Source organism: Tinamus guttatus, unplaced genomic scaffold (assembly GCF_059628265.1).
Source record: "Tinamus guttatus ecotype Peru unplaced genomic scaffold, ASM5962826v1 Tinamus_guttatus_pri_ptg000287l, whole genome shotgun sequence".
Lineage (NCBI taxonomy): Eukaryota > Metazoa > Chordata > Aves > Tinamiformes > Tinamidae > Tinamus > Tinamus guttatus.
This window is the reverse complement of record NW_028288821.1, coordinates 12,826,779-12,844,765: the sequence shown is the minus strand read 5'-3', so window position 1 is coordinate 12,844,765 and position 17,987 is coordinate 12,826,779. Positions and strand designations below refer to the sequence as shown.

The 17,987-nt window shown below is 36.6% G+C and overlaps 1 protein-coding gene across 2 annotated transcripts; it reads left to right on the top strand.

Annotated features, from left to right (window-relative positions):
• The first annotated feature begins 6,563 nt into the window (after window positions 1-6,563).
• Window positions 6,564-17,698, top strand: APOOL (apolipoprotein O like). Of its 2 annotated transcripts, none has more exons than XM_010221804.2 (9): window positions 6,564-6,646; window positions 9,663-9,755; window positions 10,329-10,448; window positions 12,543-12,597; window positions 13,628-13,726; window positions 14,491-14,582; window positions 14,999-15,085; window positions 16,678-16,834; window positions 17,561-17,698. In XM_010221804.2, the coding sequence occupies exons 1-9, from the start codon at window positions 6,617-6,619 to the stop codon at window positions 17,656-17,658; spliced, it is 831 nt and encodes a 276-aa protein (XP_010220106.2). In that variant the 5' UTR covers window positions 6,564-6,616; the 3' UTR covers window positions 17,659-17,698. The 2 variants fall into 2 exon arrangements, with proteins under 2 accessions (XP_010220106.2, XP_088383715.1); XM_088527589.1 differs by having other exon boundaries at window positions 16,678-16,864.
• The last annotated feature ends 289 nt before the right edge of the window (window positions 17,699-17,987 follow it).

Genomic DNA, 17,987 nt, shown 5'->3' with positions numbered 1-17,987 from the left:
TGATTTTTTAAAAAGCTATTTCCTTAACTCCCATAAAATATAAACATAGTACTGAAATTCTGATCAGTTCCATTCACTAACGTGCAGGCAACCAATTCTCTATTCTTTATATAACTAATAGATGAAGAAGTATTTTTTATTGAGGCTTACTTTCTACATATTATAGTTTGCACCATACTCCCCTATTTAGAAGAAGGTTTAAAATAAACATTAAGATTTTATCAGTGCTTAATATAGCTGAGAGACTACTGTGATCTAGATTTAATAAAAACATAAAAAAAAACTTTAAGAACTACTGTGTGTCATTGTCTTCAGGAGAAAAAAAATACTCATGTTTAATGCAGGCCAGTCCTGAGGAGACAAAGATAGCTTGTTTGCTTTTATTCAGATACATTCAAGCACTGTATGTGACAATTAGGGACTGTGCTGTATGCATTAATGCCACTGTATAAGCAGTACTTGAAAGAAAGCAATGTTATATAAATGATAAAACACATGGACAATTATATCGTTTGACCAGAAATGCCCACTAGCTTCTGTCCTCACATTTCTAGAATATTATTCATTCTCAGGCATTGGTGAGGGTATCAGTACAGATCTTTTACTAACTGTAAATGCATCTGTTTGAATGCTGCAGATTAAATAAGGTTACCACATTATACATACTAGGTCTATTGCATTTTTTTTCACTAGCAACCACAAAACAAGTATGTCTTAATCAACAAATCTTGTTCACTGGCCAAAATAACAGTGAGACCCTGTTACCAGTTAAGACTTCTGTTTTACTGAGAAACAAGGATTTCAACTTAAGAATCTAAAAAGCAGGTTAGGATACAAGAGAAGTGCACTAGTATTAATAAACTTTTTACATTTGACACATACTGTATTACAAAGAAAATATCCTTGTAAGACCATTAATTGCTGGGCCATAGGTGACTTCTATCTAGTTTACTAACGTAGCTAATAAAAGTTGTATAGAGAGCCTTTTCTAGATAATGCTTACATGTATGAAAATGTATGACACCCTTGTACTATGGCTTGCACTTTACTTGCATTAAACTGTGAAGTAGGCTGTAGTAATGTCTTTGTATATTCAGGGGTTGAAATACCAAAGCACTGGAGTGCCATACTACTGGTGTTCAACCTGTACTGTTAATTTAATCTGAACGTGCTCCCAATGTGTATTTTGAAAACCCCACTAACTTAAAATCTTCAGCAAATAATGCTATGGGGTCTCCATGGTCTTTGTTTCTTTGTAAATATAAACATTCTTACTGTTTCTGTAGCAATAGAAGGATATAAACCAAACTTTCACTAGGACTGTTTTCAATAAGAACAACAACAACAACAAAGAACTATAGCGCCTTGTATGAAAATCATGGAGACTCCATGACTCCTGGGCATTTTTTGTTTACAAGCAGTATGTATATATGTATTAGAGGCAGAACTGTTATTTATCACAAAGTTTTGTTGTGGTTGATTCTTTCTAAAATATGTTTTCTGTCACTAAGAAAAATAAGTATTTTAGTAAGAGCCATCTGAAAAGAAGTTTGAAGTCTCAAAACTTCAAATATTAGTGAATCTTCCATGTTTCAGCCTTGTTTTATCTAACCAGCTGTGAGATGACGTAAGAGGTAATAGTAAATTATCTGTCTATGCTGGGAAAGTGTTTGAGTTATATCATAGTTCATGAATATTCTGAAACTTTTAAATAACTGCCATCTTGCTTTAAGCCCTTTCATGAGCAGGTACTATACAGATTCTGTAGGAAAGTCCCTCAGCTCATTTGTGCTACAGAGATAGAAAATCAACTGCTGTAGACTAATACAGGTAAAAATAGGTTTCAACCCCTGGATAATACAGTATTTCTTCAGTTTCACAACAGTATTTTTAATTTTATACTTGTCTATGTTCAGAGATGATCCAATAGTTTATATAGGCAGTGAATGTTAGGTTTCTTTTTTCCTTTTTTTCAGATGAGTTCTGTGTGAATTACTGTAACTGGCTGCATTTTTTCTATCACAGATTAACTTGTTAACTTTTTGTGTGTCTACAATGAAAATTTATGAATGGAAAACTTCACTGTGTGTTGCTCACTGGGCATATACCTCATGGTACATTGCACAGACGTGTAAGTTGTAAGTTGCACTGCAACATTAAAAAAGGAACATATTGCTCTTTTTTCAAAGATAATAACTTATTTAAGAGATATAGTCTGTACATTATTAAAAAGAACATTTATTCTTCCTAAATTCAAACAAAGCTTTTGTTTTGGGTAAAAAGTTGTAAACTTCAGTTGTAAATTTGGACTTCAATAAACTGAATTATCTGCACTTACGTTTTGTGCTTCTGTCCTTTTTTGTCATTGTCTTCTCTAATATCTACTAAGTTGAATCAATTCAAGCTTCTGTCCTGGATGTGAAATAAACACTCATAAACCATCTCGTGCAAGTAATGTTCTGAATTGTACTGACCATTTTTCCTTTTCTCACCCGAAACTTTGGCTGGTTAACATGAGTAATACAGATAATTATTTCTGATAATTCTTCAGTCCATTTTCTTGGTCAAAGTAAATACGGTTTACATAAGTGTTTTTCTACTTTCACATTTCTGGCGCTGATGTTAGAAAACATCATCTACAAGTTGAAGAAAAATGTACGGTTGGGAGCGGTTTCAATTCATTATATCCAAGACTGTTTACAGGTGCCAGGATGAAGATCACAACCTTATTACTAAATGCAGAGGGATTAAAGCAGTCTTGGCTACTCATAAATCTCCAGGAAATGAGCAGGAGCTCTACAAGAGGCCCAAGACAGCAGGTTTGATGAGTATTCTTTTAAGAGATGGGATAGAAGGAAGTAATATTGCACTAGTTCTGTCAGATCCTCTGGAGGGGGTAAAGAAGCTAGTAAGTTATGTTCAAAACTAGGAAAAGAAAACAGTTCTCCCAGAGCCGAGCAGTGAAACATGGTGCCAAACCACTGTATGAATGCTAAAATAACTTGGAGGCCAAGGAAAACTGTAGAGGTTCAAGTATTAGCAGTTCACTGGGGATTCACGACTGAAGTCATATAGCTAAAGATGTCCATGATCTGTAAAAGATCTCCTGAATGCTGAGGTAAGGAGATGATTTGCTGCTTGAAGCAAGCTGAACAGACACAGAAGTCCAGGAAAAGGTTCCTAAGTGGCTCCTGAGAGATCCCATGTCACGATCTTCACTGTAAAGAACATGGGATTTGGCCAGGCTTCTTCTGGCTGACTCAGGCTGGTTACTTGCCCTGTAACTAACCCTTCTGTTTAGTGTGCACGGAAACGTTCTGCTTTGTTTTTCAGAGGTGAAGGGGGACCTGGAGTGTTTCCTTCGGGGCCAACAGTTGCAGGAGAGCTGGAAAAGGTAACGTTATGGAGCCCAGGGGCCCGGCGGCGGAGGGGAACGCGCCGTTCCCGGCCGCGGGGGCCGCCGCCTCGGCGCCGCTCCCGGGCCCTGGCGGGCAGGGCTCGGCCCGGCCCTTCCCGCGCGCCGTACGCGGCCGCGCGGGGGCGGCGCTGTCGCCAAGATGGCGGCCAAGGTGAGTGAGACGGCGCGCGGAGCTCTCGGCTTCGCCGCCCGCGGGCGCCGCGTGGCTGGGGGGCAGCTCGGGGGCCCCGCGGCAGCCGCGCGGCCCCTGCCTGCTCTGCTCCCCGGGCCGCGAGGTTTCGCTGCGGGGGCTGCTCGGCTCGGCGCGGCCCCACGCAGTGACTGTGCCCGCCCGGCCGCGGGGGCTGCAGCGAAGGCGGCTGGGGTCGCCCGGCGGGTCTGCGCCGCCACTCGGCTCCCGCGCGGCCGCGGTTAGCGGCCTGCGGTTGATTCGGGTGCCTGAAGCCGGCAAGGAGGACGGGTAGGAGGGCTCCCTAGGGCTCCTCTCCATGTAGGACTTGGGGCAGAAAGACCCGGCTCGGGCGCGGGTTAAATCGTAGAGCTGGGAGTAGAAGGTACCGCTCTTGTTCTGCACCTGCCTGCGGCCTTCTGAGGTGCTGTAAACACCAGGCTCGAGAGGGGGAACGTCCTCAAGGTACTCGTTTAGTAGCAGCAGCATCAAGCCTGGTAGTGCCACAAACACTAGTGCTGTTACAAGCTAGCGAAGTCGCAAATGTCGAAAATGAGTACGTGTAAGATTCTGTGTTTAACCAGGGTGAAACACAGCTGCAAAGATCTCAGGCTTTCTGTCAAGTATTCAAACAGCTTTGCCTCTGTTTCTGATGAATACAAAGCCGTTAAGATGTATGTTTACAAGTAAAGAGAAAGATCAAACAAGCAAGTGTAGCCATGGGATTGAAGGGAACCTCCCCCCCTCTTTGCCTGGGACACATAAGTGGGAGAAAAAGCAGCTGTATTTGACTGTATGTTTGGATGACCGTTAGTGTAGTTTAGTACTTAAATTTAAATGATTCAGTGTCATTGGTCAAGTGACATGATTTTCCATGTATTGTTTGTTATTTACTGTGAAAATTTTATATTTCTTTTATAATCTTGTTGGTTTTTCCCTCTGCGTGGGTTATGGTCTGGCAGGCAAATATTAAAAATAAATCCATAGACCATCAGTAAGCTGAGCTGCAATAGAACTGCAGCTGTTCCGCCTGTGTGTTTTATTTCTGTAGTTATCATTAGAGGTGTATAAATATAGATAAGTAAAAATCCACATTAAAGTGTTGGATTCAGAAGCCTCTAACGAGCCTCAAAATATTAATATTGCAGTTTAAGGTGCCAGTATCTTGAGTAAATTGCAAGTAGTAAACCTTTATTTACAGAGCGTAAGAGTGATAAGCAATGTAATACATATCTGGAATTGTAAGTGTATGTTACTGATGAATGCCTCCCTAAAATACTGCTGAGCAATGTCAGATTTAGTTATTTTCATTTGCATTCTGTAGAGAAATTATTTACGTTCTGTATTTATGTTATGTCATGTGAACATAGGTAACTGAATGAAGTTGGAGTTTCAGTTTATGAGCTAAGTCATTTCATATCCAGCCATAACCGCTTTGACCCAGAGTTGTCAGCTCTGTTTTTGTCCGTCCCGATGGTGTTTTTCTGAGGTATCGTTGTCTGCCAGATTGCTGCAGAGACAGATGACACTAGATAACGCTCTGAAGGGCCCATGGGCTGGTGGTCGGGTGCTGGTTTTTGGCAATGCTCATTCTGCAAATTGTTCAACGCTTGGCCAGCTGAAGCCCTGACCAAACTGATCTGATCTGCTGTGAGCGGGGGATTGTGCTAGAGGATCTCTGGAGGCTCCTTTCAGTCAAAATTGTTCTAAGTAATTCTGTGTTCTGAATGTTTCATTCATACTGATCAGAGTTTTATTAAAATTTTGTCACAAGTTCTCAGTATTAGTGACTTGATCTAACATTAAAAAACAATCTTTTTTAAAGTTAAAAGCTATATAACCAAATGCTGATGGTTAATATACAGGTAATTGCCAACTTTTAGATTAGTCATTGGAATTAAATCTAGTATTGCATTATTCCAGGCCTTGTGATAAAACTGTTGTTTTTAAGAAGTGTTAGGATGTTTAGATGTTAGTTGCATGAAACGTTTGCAGATGTTCTTTTGGCTGCAGTCATATGGGGGAGCAGTTTTCCTTCCAGCACATCCTAGATGGATTTTTAACTTTGTCCTCTTCAGCAAGACTTGGTTGCTTCTGCCTGGTGCCTGTCTACAGTTCAGTTAGTTTTTAATCCATAAACCTTCAAGTAATTAATTTGGGGTAATTTGTGACTGTAGCTGATAACAGTGTTTTTTAATATGCTTGTCCTTTTTGTCATTACAGAAACATTTGTAATCAGTTATATGTATTTGTCCTGTGATTGATCTCACCGGACTTTTCTTTCTTGATTGTAAATGCTACCAACTCATATTTTGGTGTGTTGTTTTTGTTAAAGTTTGTCCTGTTGAAATAGTTCTCTTTTTACTTTTAAGTCCTCTTAACACCCTACTCGTCAGTGATCTTGGACAATTGCCTTCTGCGTGTTCTTATGGCACTTCTGGGAAAATAACAGCAAAAGCTCAGAGGCAGCTTTCTCTTCTAAGACATATAAGTGGCAATAGAAAGCGAAAACTGTTTATTTCACTTTTTTTTTCAATAGCAGCTCTCCACTGAAAATAGAGCACACAGGAGCTGCTAAAATTGTAATAATATTTTCATCTTGCTAGTAGTTTCTGGTTTTCTGATAGATCAGGTTTTATATATAACTCTATGTAGGTATGTATGTATATAAAAATATGGATATAAATATAGTTATAGATTTATCAGACTTTTGTATATAGCATATCCCTTTGATTACTTACTTTTTTATTCATGAGGTTTGCTCCAGCCTTCAGGGCAGACTTTCTTATTTATGCACTAGTTTTTGAAGCAGGTAAACTGAATTTGCAAAGTTTCAGTAGGAAATAACATTTATGTAAATTACTGGGACATATATGTTTTTATTATGCTTTAGTTTATATTCTACATCTTTTGAATTAAAGATATTAAATTCTTTCTAGTCATGGAGCTTTAACTTTTTTTTTTTTTTTTAAGAGTCTGTATTTTTGATCTTTGAAAAATTTCTACCACTTCAAAGTGGATTGTTTGAAATGCAGAGACTTAAAGCCGGAATTATCCAGGTATGTGTGACAGCTTTATTACTATATTTTGATTACTATATTTTGACTAGCCTTACACCAGTTCTGTTTTTAAAAGATGTATCCATAAAGGTTTTCTCCCGGAGAGCATAATTGTGTGAGAAATTTCTTACTTCAGCAAATAATTGCTGTTCATAGTCTTTTGATCAAAAATAATGCCACATCTGTTAGGCTTCATCCTTTGAAAAAAAATTGATATGTTTTTTATGCCTCTGAGAAAGAACCTACTATTATTATGTGTTGGCAGTGGTAGGAGCATGAGAGTGGTTTTAGGGAAATCTTCTGAGTGTTACCACTGGCCTTATTTATTTCTGTTTTTTCTATTTTTTTCTTTCTTTTCTGCATCGAGTATAGTAATTTCCAGTATCTGTAATTCTGGTGAAGTTTAGATCTGTGAGTTTATATTGAATTCCTTACTGGAAGGTGATGTCTGGGCTCATGGTTTTTTAAAGGACCCTTTAGTAAAACACAGGTATTTAGTTCTGTTGCCATTAGGGATTGAGTCTTTTCCTCTGTTTTCATAGGGCTTAGCAAACCATTATTTTGGATAACAACAGAATTAAAATACAGAGTAGGTACTGAACTAAACTGCCTTAAAAAAAAGCTAAAATAAAATACTTCCTGAATTTTTGGAACAGATTTCTATTTTGAAGCAGTTACTGACCTTCTGAAATCAGGTAACCATGCAATTCTAGCTTTTGAAAGGCTTAAATCTGTTGTGGTCATTTTTGTTTTGTGCGCTTCTTTCTTAATGTGTGTTACCACCATAAAATCATGGTATTTCTTAGTTCTTCATAGCGTCTTAGAGAAGATCTAATAGCTAAATATTGTTTGATTTCTTTAGATACACAATGAGACTTCTAAGGTTCAATGTTTTTATTGACTTTTTTGTTTCCTAACTATGATTTTCCTTGTTTAATATATACTATTATTTGAATGTATTAGGGAGTGTCTTTTTTAATATAGATAGTCGTAAGGAGGAGGATAGACGACAATGCAGTGAGGTCACTTGGGTGTGCTACAGATGACATTTCTTTCTCTTAAGTTGTTTGAGATTTCAGTCAAACACAATGAAACCTTATTGGGAACAACTGGGGCCGCATAAGATTTAGATAGTAGAGCTGATTTTTAAACATTCATGCATCTGTCTACAGGCATCCAAAAGTAAAGCAATTAGTGTCAGTCAGGAACTGCTCTACTGTCATCATTTGCAGTATAGCTTTGTTTTTTATATTTAGCCTAGTAAACACTGTTTTGACTTTCTGAAACAAATTAATCAAATGTGCTAAGCAAAAAATGTGACTTCCTTATGTCTTCATGCCTTCTCACTTTTAAATTTTATTTTCCCTCTTGTAGCTACTGAAAATTGGTATGTGGTCTTCATAGCATCTTGCACTGAAATAGCATAATAGAATTATGATTTTTTAGATAGTTAATGTCTAATAATGTCATTTTACATACCATCTTATGTAGCCCAGATTGCAGATTTTTGCTTTAGACCATGTTGTCGTAAAGACAATTATTAATATGTTAATGGTATTATATTTTGATTATTTTTTTTTATTATTGCTGTGGAGGTCCTATTAGACCCTTGCACAAGGGAGAAATGGCAAGGCGCTCCTCAGGAGAGCAGCTCTAAACTCACTTGTGTTCGACCATCCGGGCTCTAATAAATCAAATTGGAACATTGTCCTTTTTGTCAACGTGTGACTAGCTGAATAGAATAAGAACTATTTCACAACCCTAGTGAACATAAAGGGTATCAGCAAGGCTGAATATTATACAGAGAGAATATATGTAATATAGGTATTTTATGTATATATTTATATACCTTATACATGCATTATTTGCACTATAGTAGTGTTTTCTTGTTATGAGTGTAGTTGTATGTGATTTTTCTGATGAACCTCAGCTAATTCACGGTTGTACTTTTGTGTTTCTTTATATTCATATATTAATTGTGTGAGGCTTACACTTGTTCTCATTATTGCCATTAAGAACTATGAAGCACATCCCACTCCTTTGAAAGTCTGTTTTCAATTGAAAGCTGAGAAAACAATGAGGATATAACACAACTTCATGCTAGGGAATTAAAATATTTACCCAGATCAAGTTTATTTCCCTCCTCTTCAATTTCTCTGGCATTTTGATACAGTCTTCTCTATGTAGAGAACTTTTCATACTTGTTTTCACATCTTTGAAGTTTCAGAAGTGCTTCTAGCAAAGAGCAGAAATGCCTTTACAGATACAGAGGAAATCATCACTCCTCCAAGTTACAGATGCTTTACCACGTGTGGACATTTTCTTTATGTGCTGTTACCCACCCAACACACTGAGTGTTGATGCTGATTGGAATCTTAAGACATACTGTATTTGAATTTAAACCTAGTCTAAAATATTGTGGGGTTTTTTGTTTTGTTTTGTTTTTTTTCCAAATTAACGTTGTCCATTGGCGAACTCACATGGCCAAGAGTGTATTTCTGCGTTGCTGCAATTGTAACTTAGGTCATTGAAAAGTTAAGCAGGTGACCTTACTATGTGATTTGATTTCCTACCAACATACAGTAATTCCAAACAGTAGTTGATGTGTTCTCTGAGTTGGAAAGGAGGTGACGTTCTGGTTGGTGGCATCTTGTGCATAAAATTGAGGTGTTTTTGCTGAACCCGAAAAGAAATTTGTTGACTTGGAAAACCTATATGTTGCACAGATAAGAACTCACTTAAAATGATGATGGAATCATCAACATGGTTTTGAATACAAAATTCTTCCTGGTTAACTGTTATCAGTGATCCTTATCTTTTCCTTTGTGTTGTTTTTTTTTTTTTTTTTTTGGCGGGGGGGAAATAACTTATATATGACAGACAGGAGAGGATTCTAAAAGTTATGCTATTTTAAATAACTTCAAGTGTCCACAACACAACAATAAAATCTGGATTTTTCTGCAATTGAATTGTTATTTCTGTGTTAAGACTCCTTATTTTCATCTCCCTGGCCCAGATGGCCAAGCTGGCAGCTCTGCCGTGTGTGTCTCTTACTGTATATGCAGCACCAGGAAAGGAATCGACAGCCCAGCCGATGAAACCAAGTCAGGTAAGATTCTCACTGCAGTATTGGAAATCTGGCACTGGAAAACAGTACAGCCTGTCTTTCCATTGAATTATATTACTCAGTAGATAAAAAATATACCCAAGTAGTAGCTGATAATACAAATTAGCTTCTAAATAATTGTCCACTGTAGCACAGATAGTCCAAGCATGAGGAGAGTTACTGTAGAAATATTTTATCTCATTAAACAATGGCAAACTTAAGCCATATAAGGTAAAAAAGTGTAATCCTTGCTATGATAATAGTATTCTTTCTATTGTATATTTTCTAGAAATATGTTATGTGCATCTTCCAATTGTTGTTGCTCATGCTTTTTCTGGTACAAAATACACTTTTATCATACTTAGGTAATGGCTGAGAAGTAGCATTACCATGTGTGCTTCCTATTTTCATTTCCAAAGAGTTAAACTGCAGTCATACTTTTGTAAAGAAAGTTTCTATATATAAAAGAGCATGTGGAGGTTTTACTTATCCTTGCAGGAAGACTAAGGATTCAGTGTCTTGAAGAACACTATCCAAAACCGTCTCCCTTCAGTAAACTCAGGCTTTTCTTTCCAGCTTTCAATTTACTGTTCACCACCTCTGGAATCTAAATACATTGAGGAACAACCTGGCCGTTTGCAGAAGGGATTCTGCTCAGTAAGACAGAGAACCAGCCGCTACCTCGGGTGGTGCAAGGTAAGAAAAACCTGCCTCTCGAGTTTCCTACTATTCCTGGTGGCATTAGACAAAACCATTGAAATACAGCATATTTCACCCCATTCTTCTTGCAGTGCTTCTACCAGCATAGACCTGGAAGTTAAGATGCAAAAAAATTCATTTTTCCTCATTTTTCCTCTGTTTAGAGGTGACAGAACCTATGTATTTTCCCTGCGTTCCAAATCAGAAACCAGAGAGATAAGAAATACATCACTTTTGGTCAAATTTATACTGGATCTAGGCTAGCCCAGCAGTATCAGCTTCAGAAATATGTTGGTTATCCTCTGACAGCCAGAGTTACTTTGGGAATTTATTACTCTCAGAATGTGACTGTCTGTGAAGTAGTGTGTATTTGAAATGCTTAAGCTTCCCAGCCTGGCCACCCTGGTGCGTGAAGAAAATTAATGCATACTAGGGACAGCTGACAAAATAGATGCTATAGATTATATATCCTGGCTAGGTCACTTACTCCGTATCTTATGCAATAAAACTAGTCAGCAAGCAGTGATATGCATTACGATTAAATACATTTAATTCCCTATTAGGCAAATTTGCATGAGAAGCAATTTTGTTTTCAGATTGGCTGATACAATTGGCAGAAGCAAAATCTTTTCTTCATATTTTTCTGTCTTTTTGTCAGATTTTGTCTCTGTGAAACTTTGTATTGCTTTGTATGTTTGTCTTGTGTCAGGTATAATAGAACCATTTTCTAACAGCTAATCTCTCAAATGAACACAAATGCCATTCAAGGTAGCATTCATACTTGATTTTTTATTTTTTGATTATTTGTTTTTGTTTGTTTTGTTTTTCAGATTTTGCATGTCCAACTCAGTTTTGTTGCCATCATTTTAACGTTTAATAATCAATAGCGGAAGGAGCTACAATGACAGTGTACTTGAAGTGCAAGATACGCACACACACATACGCACACACACATATGTTTTCAGTCCTTACTTTAGGATTATCTTTAGAAACAGAGGTTGCCCATACTTAGGAGGGTGACGTTCCAGGTACCATTAACAGAGAGATAACTGCCTCCAAAGGGCAGGTTAGAGTACCCGATTTGGATGCTTTAGGAAACGCAAGCCAAGAGCACCCCAGTGTAACTGATAAAGCAGCCTATTATTAATTAGTTGCCAAAAATACCCCACAGTTTTGTTATTAAATATTCTAGGCATGGAGAGTATGTGATACTTGTCATTGTGGTGTCTTAACTGCTCAAGGGTAACACCCATCCTTTAGCTTAAATCACTTGTCCAACAAGATCAAAGCAGTTCCTACCACTCCCTGCCATCTCTAACTTTTTGCTCATAGAACTCTTCCTGTTCTGGTGGCATTTGTGGGAGAAGTGAGAGCTTCCCATAGGACTGCCAGTGCCATCTCTTACATCTTCAGGAAGAACATCTGCTTCCTGTTTTTTGCATCTCCTAAGGAAGCTTTTTAGCTTGGTTTCTGTTAGTTCTGTAAAGTTAGTATGTTTGTGTTTTCCTTGTAGGAAAAAATGAACTTAATTATTTTGAAAACAGCAAAGGAAAAAAATATGTACCTGTATTTTCTGCAAATTTTGATTCCATTGGTCTGTGAAAACTTCATCAGTGACAACCATCATAGTTTATAATTAAAATAATCAGGTTATAAATGTGTTACTTCTCTGTAAGTCAAGGAGTAAATTGGTGTTTTAGAGATTGACGAGCAGTGACCCCTGGTGGTACAAATTTAGTGGTACTGGAAATAAATTCAATGAAATAACTCTAGATGAAATTGTCTATTATTATTATTATTATTTTATTATTGATCTCCTAAAGAATGAGTGCTTGTTTTGTTAAGTGGTCTGGACAATGATGCTCTTCATTGGCTGCTAGATTTTTGTTTTACATCAAAAAAAGTTTGTATCTAAATATTTTGACCCAATTTGAAAGGAGTAATGAAGTTGCTAAAGGAGTAATGAAGCCAGATGAAGTTACGTAATTGTCTCATTTGATAAACGACATGTGCAAACAGAGTATTTTTGTACTGAAAATGTCTACTTTTGAAAAATATTTGCATTCATTTAATGTCTTCTTTTTTATATAGAATGTTTTTGTCTTTGTTAAAAATGGAATAATGGATTCAGTTCAATTTGGAAAAGGTAGGAAAATTGCATATTTCTTAACTAACTGCTTTCTGTTTCTTGTCTATATGACTTAGCTGGTTGAAACCAGAAAATAACAAAATTGTACTCAGGTGAAAGGAGGCTAGAGGGCAACCAGACTCGAATAGTTCCTGCAAGTGTGGAAAAAAAAAAGATAAATTGTGTCGAGCTTCATTTCCTGTGGAATTTCAATTCTTTTGTCAAATGAGAGATACAACTAAGTAGCATTTCTTATTCCTTTGGCTATTTTGTGAGCTTTTAATACCTTTTTTTTTTTTTTTTGCTAAGATTTAGAGTATTGTATGTGCAGCTAAAGTGTTAGATTTTAGTGTGATGCTGATGAGAGAAGGTTTCTAAAGCTTCCATTGCCTTGCATTCTGCAGAATGTTTTTTAATCATAGGCGTTGGAAAGGATCTAAATGTAGAGATCATTTAGTCCAACCCCGCTGCTCAAAGCAGGGTCAACTTGAGAGGGTTGCTGGGGGCTCCATGCAGTCGGGTTTTGAACATCTCCAAGGCTGGAAACTTCACAACCTCTCTTAATTAAAAAAATAACTTTTTAATTCTAGTACAGATTACAAATAGTATTTGCATTCAAACTCATCAGCAATTACAGATAAAATTAACTTTCCCTGAAAATAGTAAATTTAGAGACTCTTGAGATTTATTATCTGTCTATAATTACTTACAATAAAATAAAAACATAAAATGTTTTCCTTGCCCATTATTAAGTCTTAATACTAACATTTTACAAAATGAGAAGTATCTAAAGAGGAAACGTAATAACGTTGTTTGCTGATATGATTTGAGGACTTTTGATTAGAAATCTATTCCCATCTAACACTTCAGAACGTGTACCTGGAATATAAAGCATCTTCAATTATTAACAGAAACCCCAATACTGAACTGTATTTTACTTTGAGTGTGTATCATTTTAATTACATCTTTATTTTTGAAGTGGCAAATAATAAGAAGAAAAGATTCATACTGAGTTGTTATGATACTTTCTTGTTATTATTGTTCTAAGATGCTTATGTTTACCTCAAGAATCCGCCACCAGAATTTCTTCCCAAAGCTGGAGTAATTACAATATCAGGCCTAGCTGGCATTGTGCTGTCAAGAAAAGGTAGGAGTTTTCCACTTATTTTCAAATATTACCATTGTTTAAGATGTAGGGTTTTTTCAGAAATGGAGGGAAAAGCCTGTGTAATTAGTGTTTTTTTTTTAAAAAAAAACTTCATGATAAAATTTGAAGAGACTCTTTCTTTCGTAACTCTATAAAAATTGTTAAAATGAATCAAACACCGTGTGTTATAGAATGTTATTTATATATTAAGGCAAATTCAATGCATTAAACCATTTATTCAGAAAGAAATAATTAGTTGGAATGTAGACCTGTATTGTGCTCTTGGATACCACCTCATTTTCTGTAGTAACTCGAAACGCTTGCACCAGTGTACCGTGCTAACTAAGATCCGAAGCACTTGGTAAGGAAGCATAAGTCACTATAGCTTTGAGGTTTAACACTGTTGTTAGCTCAAACGTGGCTAAAACTGAGTAGAGCAGGGCTACAAAGTTATTGATGATGGTTCATTCAACAGAATTGCAAGGAAGAAGATTTAATTTAAGTTCGTTCATTGTTGGTTTTCAAATACAGTGTGTTTATGGAGGAATTTCTGAATCAGGAAACCAGTCTTTGGGGTATCAACTTTTTCTGCATACATAACTATTGCAGTTTACTAGACTAAAATCATATTCTTCCTTTTCTCCTCCAGACAACCGAGGATGTTTAGTGTAAATAATTATATGAGTTAAAAAATTGCAAGTATACAATCAGTAGTTTCATATGTCATTAGCATATAATTATTTACAACATTTGCTTTTATACAGGTTCTAGATTTAAGAAAATTGCATATCCATTTGGACTTACTGCTTTAGGAATTTCAGTTTGTTACCCAGCTCAGTCAATAGTAGTTGCTAAGGTAAGTTTATTTGTACTTTAATATTGAATTACCACTGATTTTAATGCTAGGATTCCAGTTTCACATGACTTAACTGCCTGGGAACTGGTAGTGGGAATTCCAGTGGAATTTCCCTTATTGATACAGTGCGTCACAGATGTTAATTGTGGAAGTACCGGCAGTGAATAAAATGGCTGAATGTAGTGTGTGATTGCTGCTTTTTGGTTTTTAATAACAGTTTAAATATTAATTATAATTTAAGATTTGTTTGGTGTGGGAGAACGTTTCCCTACATCTTGAAATTCAAATGATGTAAATCTGTCCTGCTGAGCACAGGGTAGGCATATCCTAGTCCAAACAAAATGTGTTTCATTTGAATGCTCTATGAACCTTTGTGTTGTTAAACCGTTGTTAAAATTGCATGTTTAAAAAAATAGGTAACAGGGAAAAGGGTGTTTTCTGCAAGCCAGCGCTCCTACGAAGCAGCACGATCGCTGTGGGTGAAGGAGGAGGATGCCACAAAGGTAGGCTCGCGGGAGGAGCGGCTGCTGACTCGGAAGGGCTAAGGAAGTGAAAAAAAAAAAGTGAAGTACCATTTTGAGGATGCTGGTGAAGTTTGCTAATATGTGTTAAATGAGGCACAAAAAGCCTCTGGTACTTTTATAGCTACAATATTTATGCAAATGTTGGCTAGTGTTTAATCAATTTAATATTCATTATACCTTCCAGACTGATAGACTCTGGGATATACTCCCTCGGTACACACAAGATGAACAGGAGAAGGCTGAGTGTCTCTGATAGCTCATCTCTGAGATTGTTAAAAGATAACACATTCTGATTCGAACTCTAGTTCTAAGCTGACCACTGAATTTCAGATAAAGAAGATGTACAAAGATAAAGTAGATACATGACTACTTTTTTTATAAACATACAGCGAAGAAAGTTTCATAACCTTTTCAAGTAGCCTGTTCAGATAGTCTGGTTTTCTTACCCATTGATATAAATTGCCTCAGGTTAAACTGATGTGTTTTTTTCTTGTCTTGATCTTGATTTCGACATGATCCTCTTAAATAATCTCTTTCTCTTTTTTATATATAGGCTAGGCTTTCTAGCTCGTAAATAATTCTCGCCCTGCTCTGGGCTTTGTCTATGTTACCTTTTCCTCTTTTTTTTAAAATAAAGTGCTTAAAATTGGACATACTACAGGAGCCAAAGCCTTGCCCAGCACTAAGTGGACAAGAATATTTACCTTATGTGAATTGTATATTGAAGTGGAGTTAGCATCTCTGAATTCAACTTTTTTCCTGCATCCCAAAAGATCCCTTTGGAAGCAGGGCTTTCTAAGGGGAAAAAAAAAAACAGCTTCATGTACAGTGTATTTTCTGTTGCTTTTAAAGAAAATGAAGTTTTCTCAATCGTCTTAACGTTTAGAAGATGTTAGAACCTTTGATTTGTATTTAAGGTGTTTGTTTTTATGTAGTCCTCACTTTTCACTGAGGAGCACAAATGTAATTCTGAGTTTTGAAAATGCAATTCAGATAAAGGCCAAAACACTGGTAAGGAAACAAAAATTGATGTGGTAAAGACGGTTCTTGTTAACTTTTCTCTTTCCTGTATGAAGCCTGTTCCCAAAACAATATATTGTTTTTCATTCATCAGGAATAATTAGCCAGGGTGTTGATGTAAGATGAGAAGGTTAATCACGCTAACTTTGCTAAGGATAATATGGGTTCTGTAAAATCGCGTCGTAGATCTTCTGTAAGACTCCAGGCTCTTCATTTGTAAATTAATAATGACTGAGACTTCCTTGTGAAATGCTTACAGGGTCTCAGCTGAAAACAAAAAAATAGATTCATGTACTTTTAAATATGACCCACTTCCTTTTAAGTGAATTTGACGTTACTGTATCTATGCTGGGGGATTTTTGATTTTTTTATTTTTTCTCTGGCTGTGTCCATTGCATGCATCTGCCTTTAATGTTACTAGTTGAATGTCTTCTATGATGTCGTATTTGAAAATAATTTGGTAAAAGACAAGCTTTCAGATAACTTTACTTTGGAGTAATATATTAAGCATATACCCATGTGCATGTTTTTATGATTTGTCTGATTCACAGCTGCAGCAAGAATCAAGATCACTTAAACAAGAGGATAAGAAAAAGAAAGAAATTTCAAATACATCAGCTGAATCTGCTGTGCAGTCAAAATCATTTGACCTGCCAGAATCTTCTCCAGCAGAGTCTTCACATACTGTAGATCCAGTGTCTTCGTTAGGTGAATTAAAAGTTCCCAATTTAACTTCAGGTACAACATTCAGCTCCAAGGCATATTGTATTATTTGACTTCATTTTGGAGTTACCTTTGTTTCAAAACAGAGCAGACTGTCTTAACATATTTATCCTGAGAATATATTGTAGATTATGCAATTTAATATGTATATAAGGTCTTTAAGGAAATGATCATTTTCTTACTGTGAACCATGTCACAGTACCAAGTTTATTATATTATGTTTGGTGTTATAAATAATATTGTCTTTCATTCCCCGTGACTGTCTTCCATATTGGTAGAAGTTGCATGATGTTTCTAAGGGCTAACATCAATGCTTTATTTAAATTCCTACCTTATATTATCTTTTTCCTATCAGAAAACCGTAAGGACAGTTTTAAGGATTTCATCTCTTTTTTTTTTTGTTTGTGAAAGTGGCTCATTTGACTCGCTGCTTATTCCTCTGTCTTTGCATTGTGTAATATCTTCAGACACTGGTAAAATAAAGATGTCTGTCATTCGTAATGACACTTCACATGTGCAGGGCAGAGGAGCTGCACTTCCTCCTTCAGCTGGCAGCGTTCAGGAAGGGATAGAGACTGGGGGAGGTTGGCACTCCATCCACAGCTGCACTCTAACATTCATAATGTGCCTTCATCATCCTGTATCTCACGTGTGTGTGTGTGTGTGTATGTGTATATATAAAAATATTATTATGTTTAATGTCTCCAACAGGAACAGTGAAGACGGCAAAATTTAAACCTGACCCAGAACTTATGGACCATGGTCAATCCAACCCCGAAGACGTGGATATGTACAGTACTAGGAGCTAAGACACCTGCTTACAAATCATTGCAAAGAATTAAAGATAAGGGGGAGGGGCAAGGGAAGGAGTAATCCTTGTGATACATGCCCTGTGAGATATAATTTAATCAGGTATTTTCTTATATCTCAATTTGTACTATTGATTTATGTGACTGTTTAATGAGTACATTACTTTTCACTACTTAGAAGCATTTAGCAGAAATACATGTTGTGTATGAACTGTAATTGCCTACTGAGAATTAATGAGAGTTCACTTATTGTCTGTGTCATTAGTGAGACATTGGGAAAGGGAGATTTGTCAGTGTCCTCACAGTGACATTTGTGTGTGCCAAGATTG

Coding starts and splice junctions, on each gene's coding strand:
- APOOL (XM_088527589.1), top strand. CDS start 6,617: ATGCAGAGACTTAAAGCCGGAATTATCCAG. Junction 10,449..12,542: donor GCTACCTCGGGTGGTGCAAG/GTAAGAAAAACC, acceptor TTTTTTATATAG/AATGTTTTTGTCTTTGTTAA. Junction 16,865..17,560: donor AGTTCCCAATTTAACTTCAG/GTACAACATTCA, acceptor TGTCTCCAACAG/GAACAGTGAAGACGGCAAAA.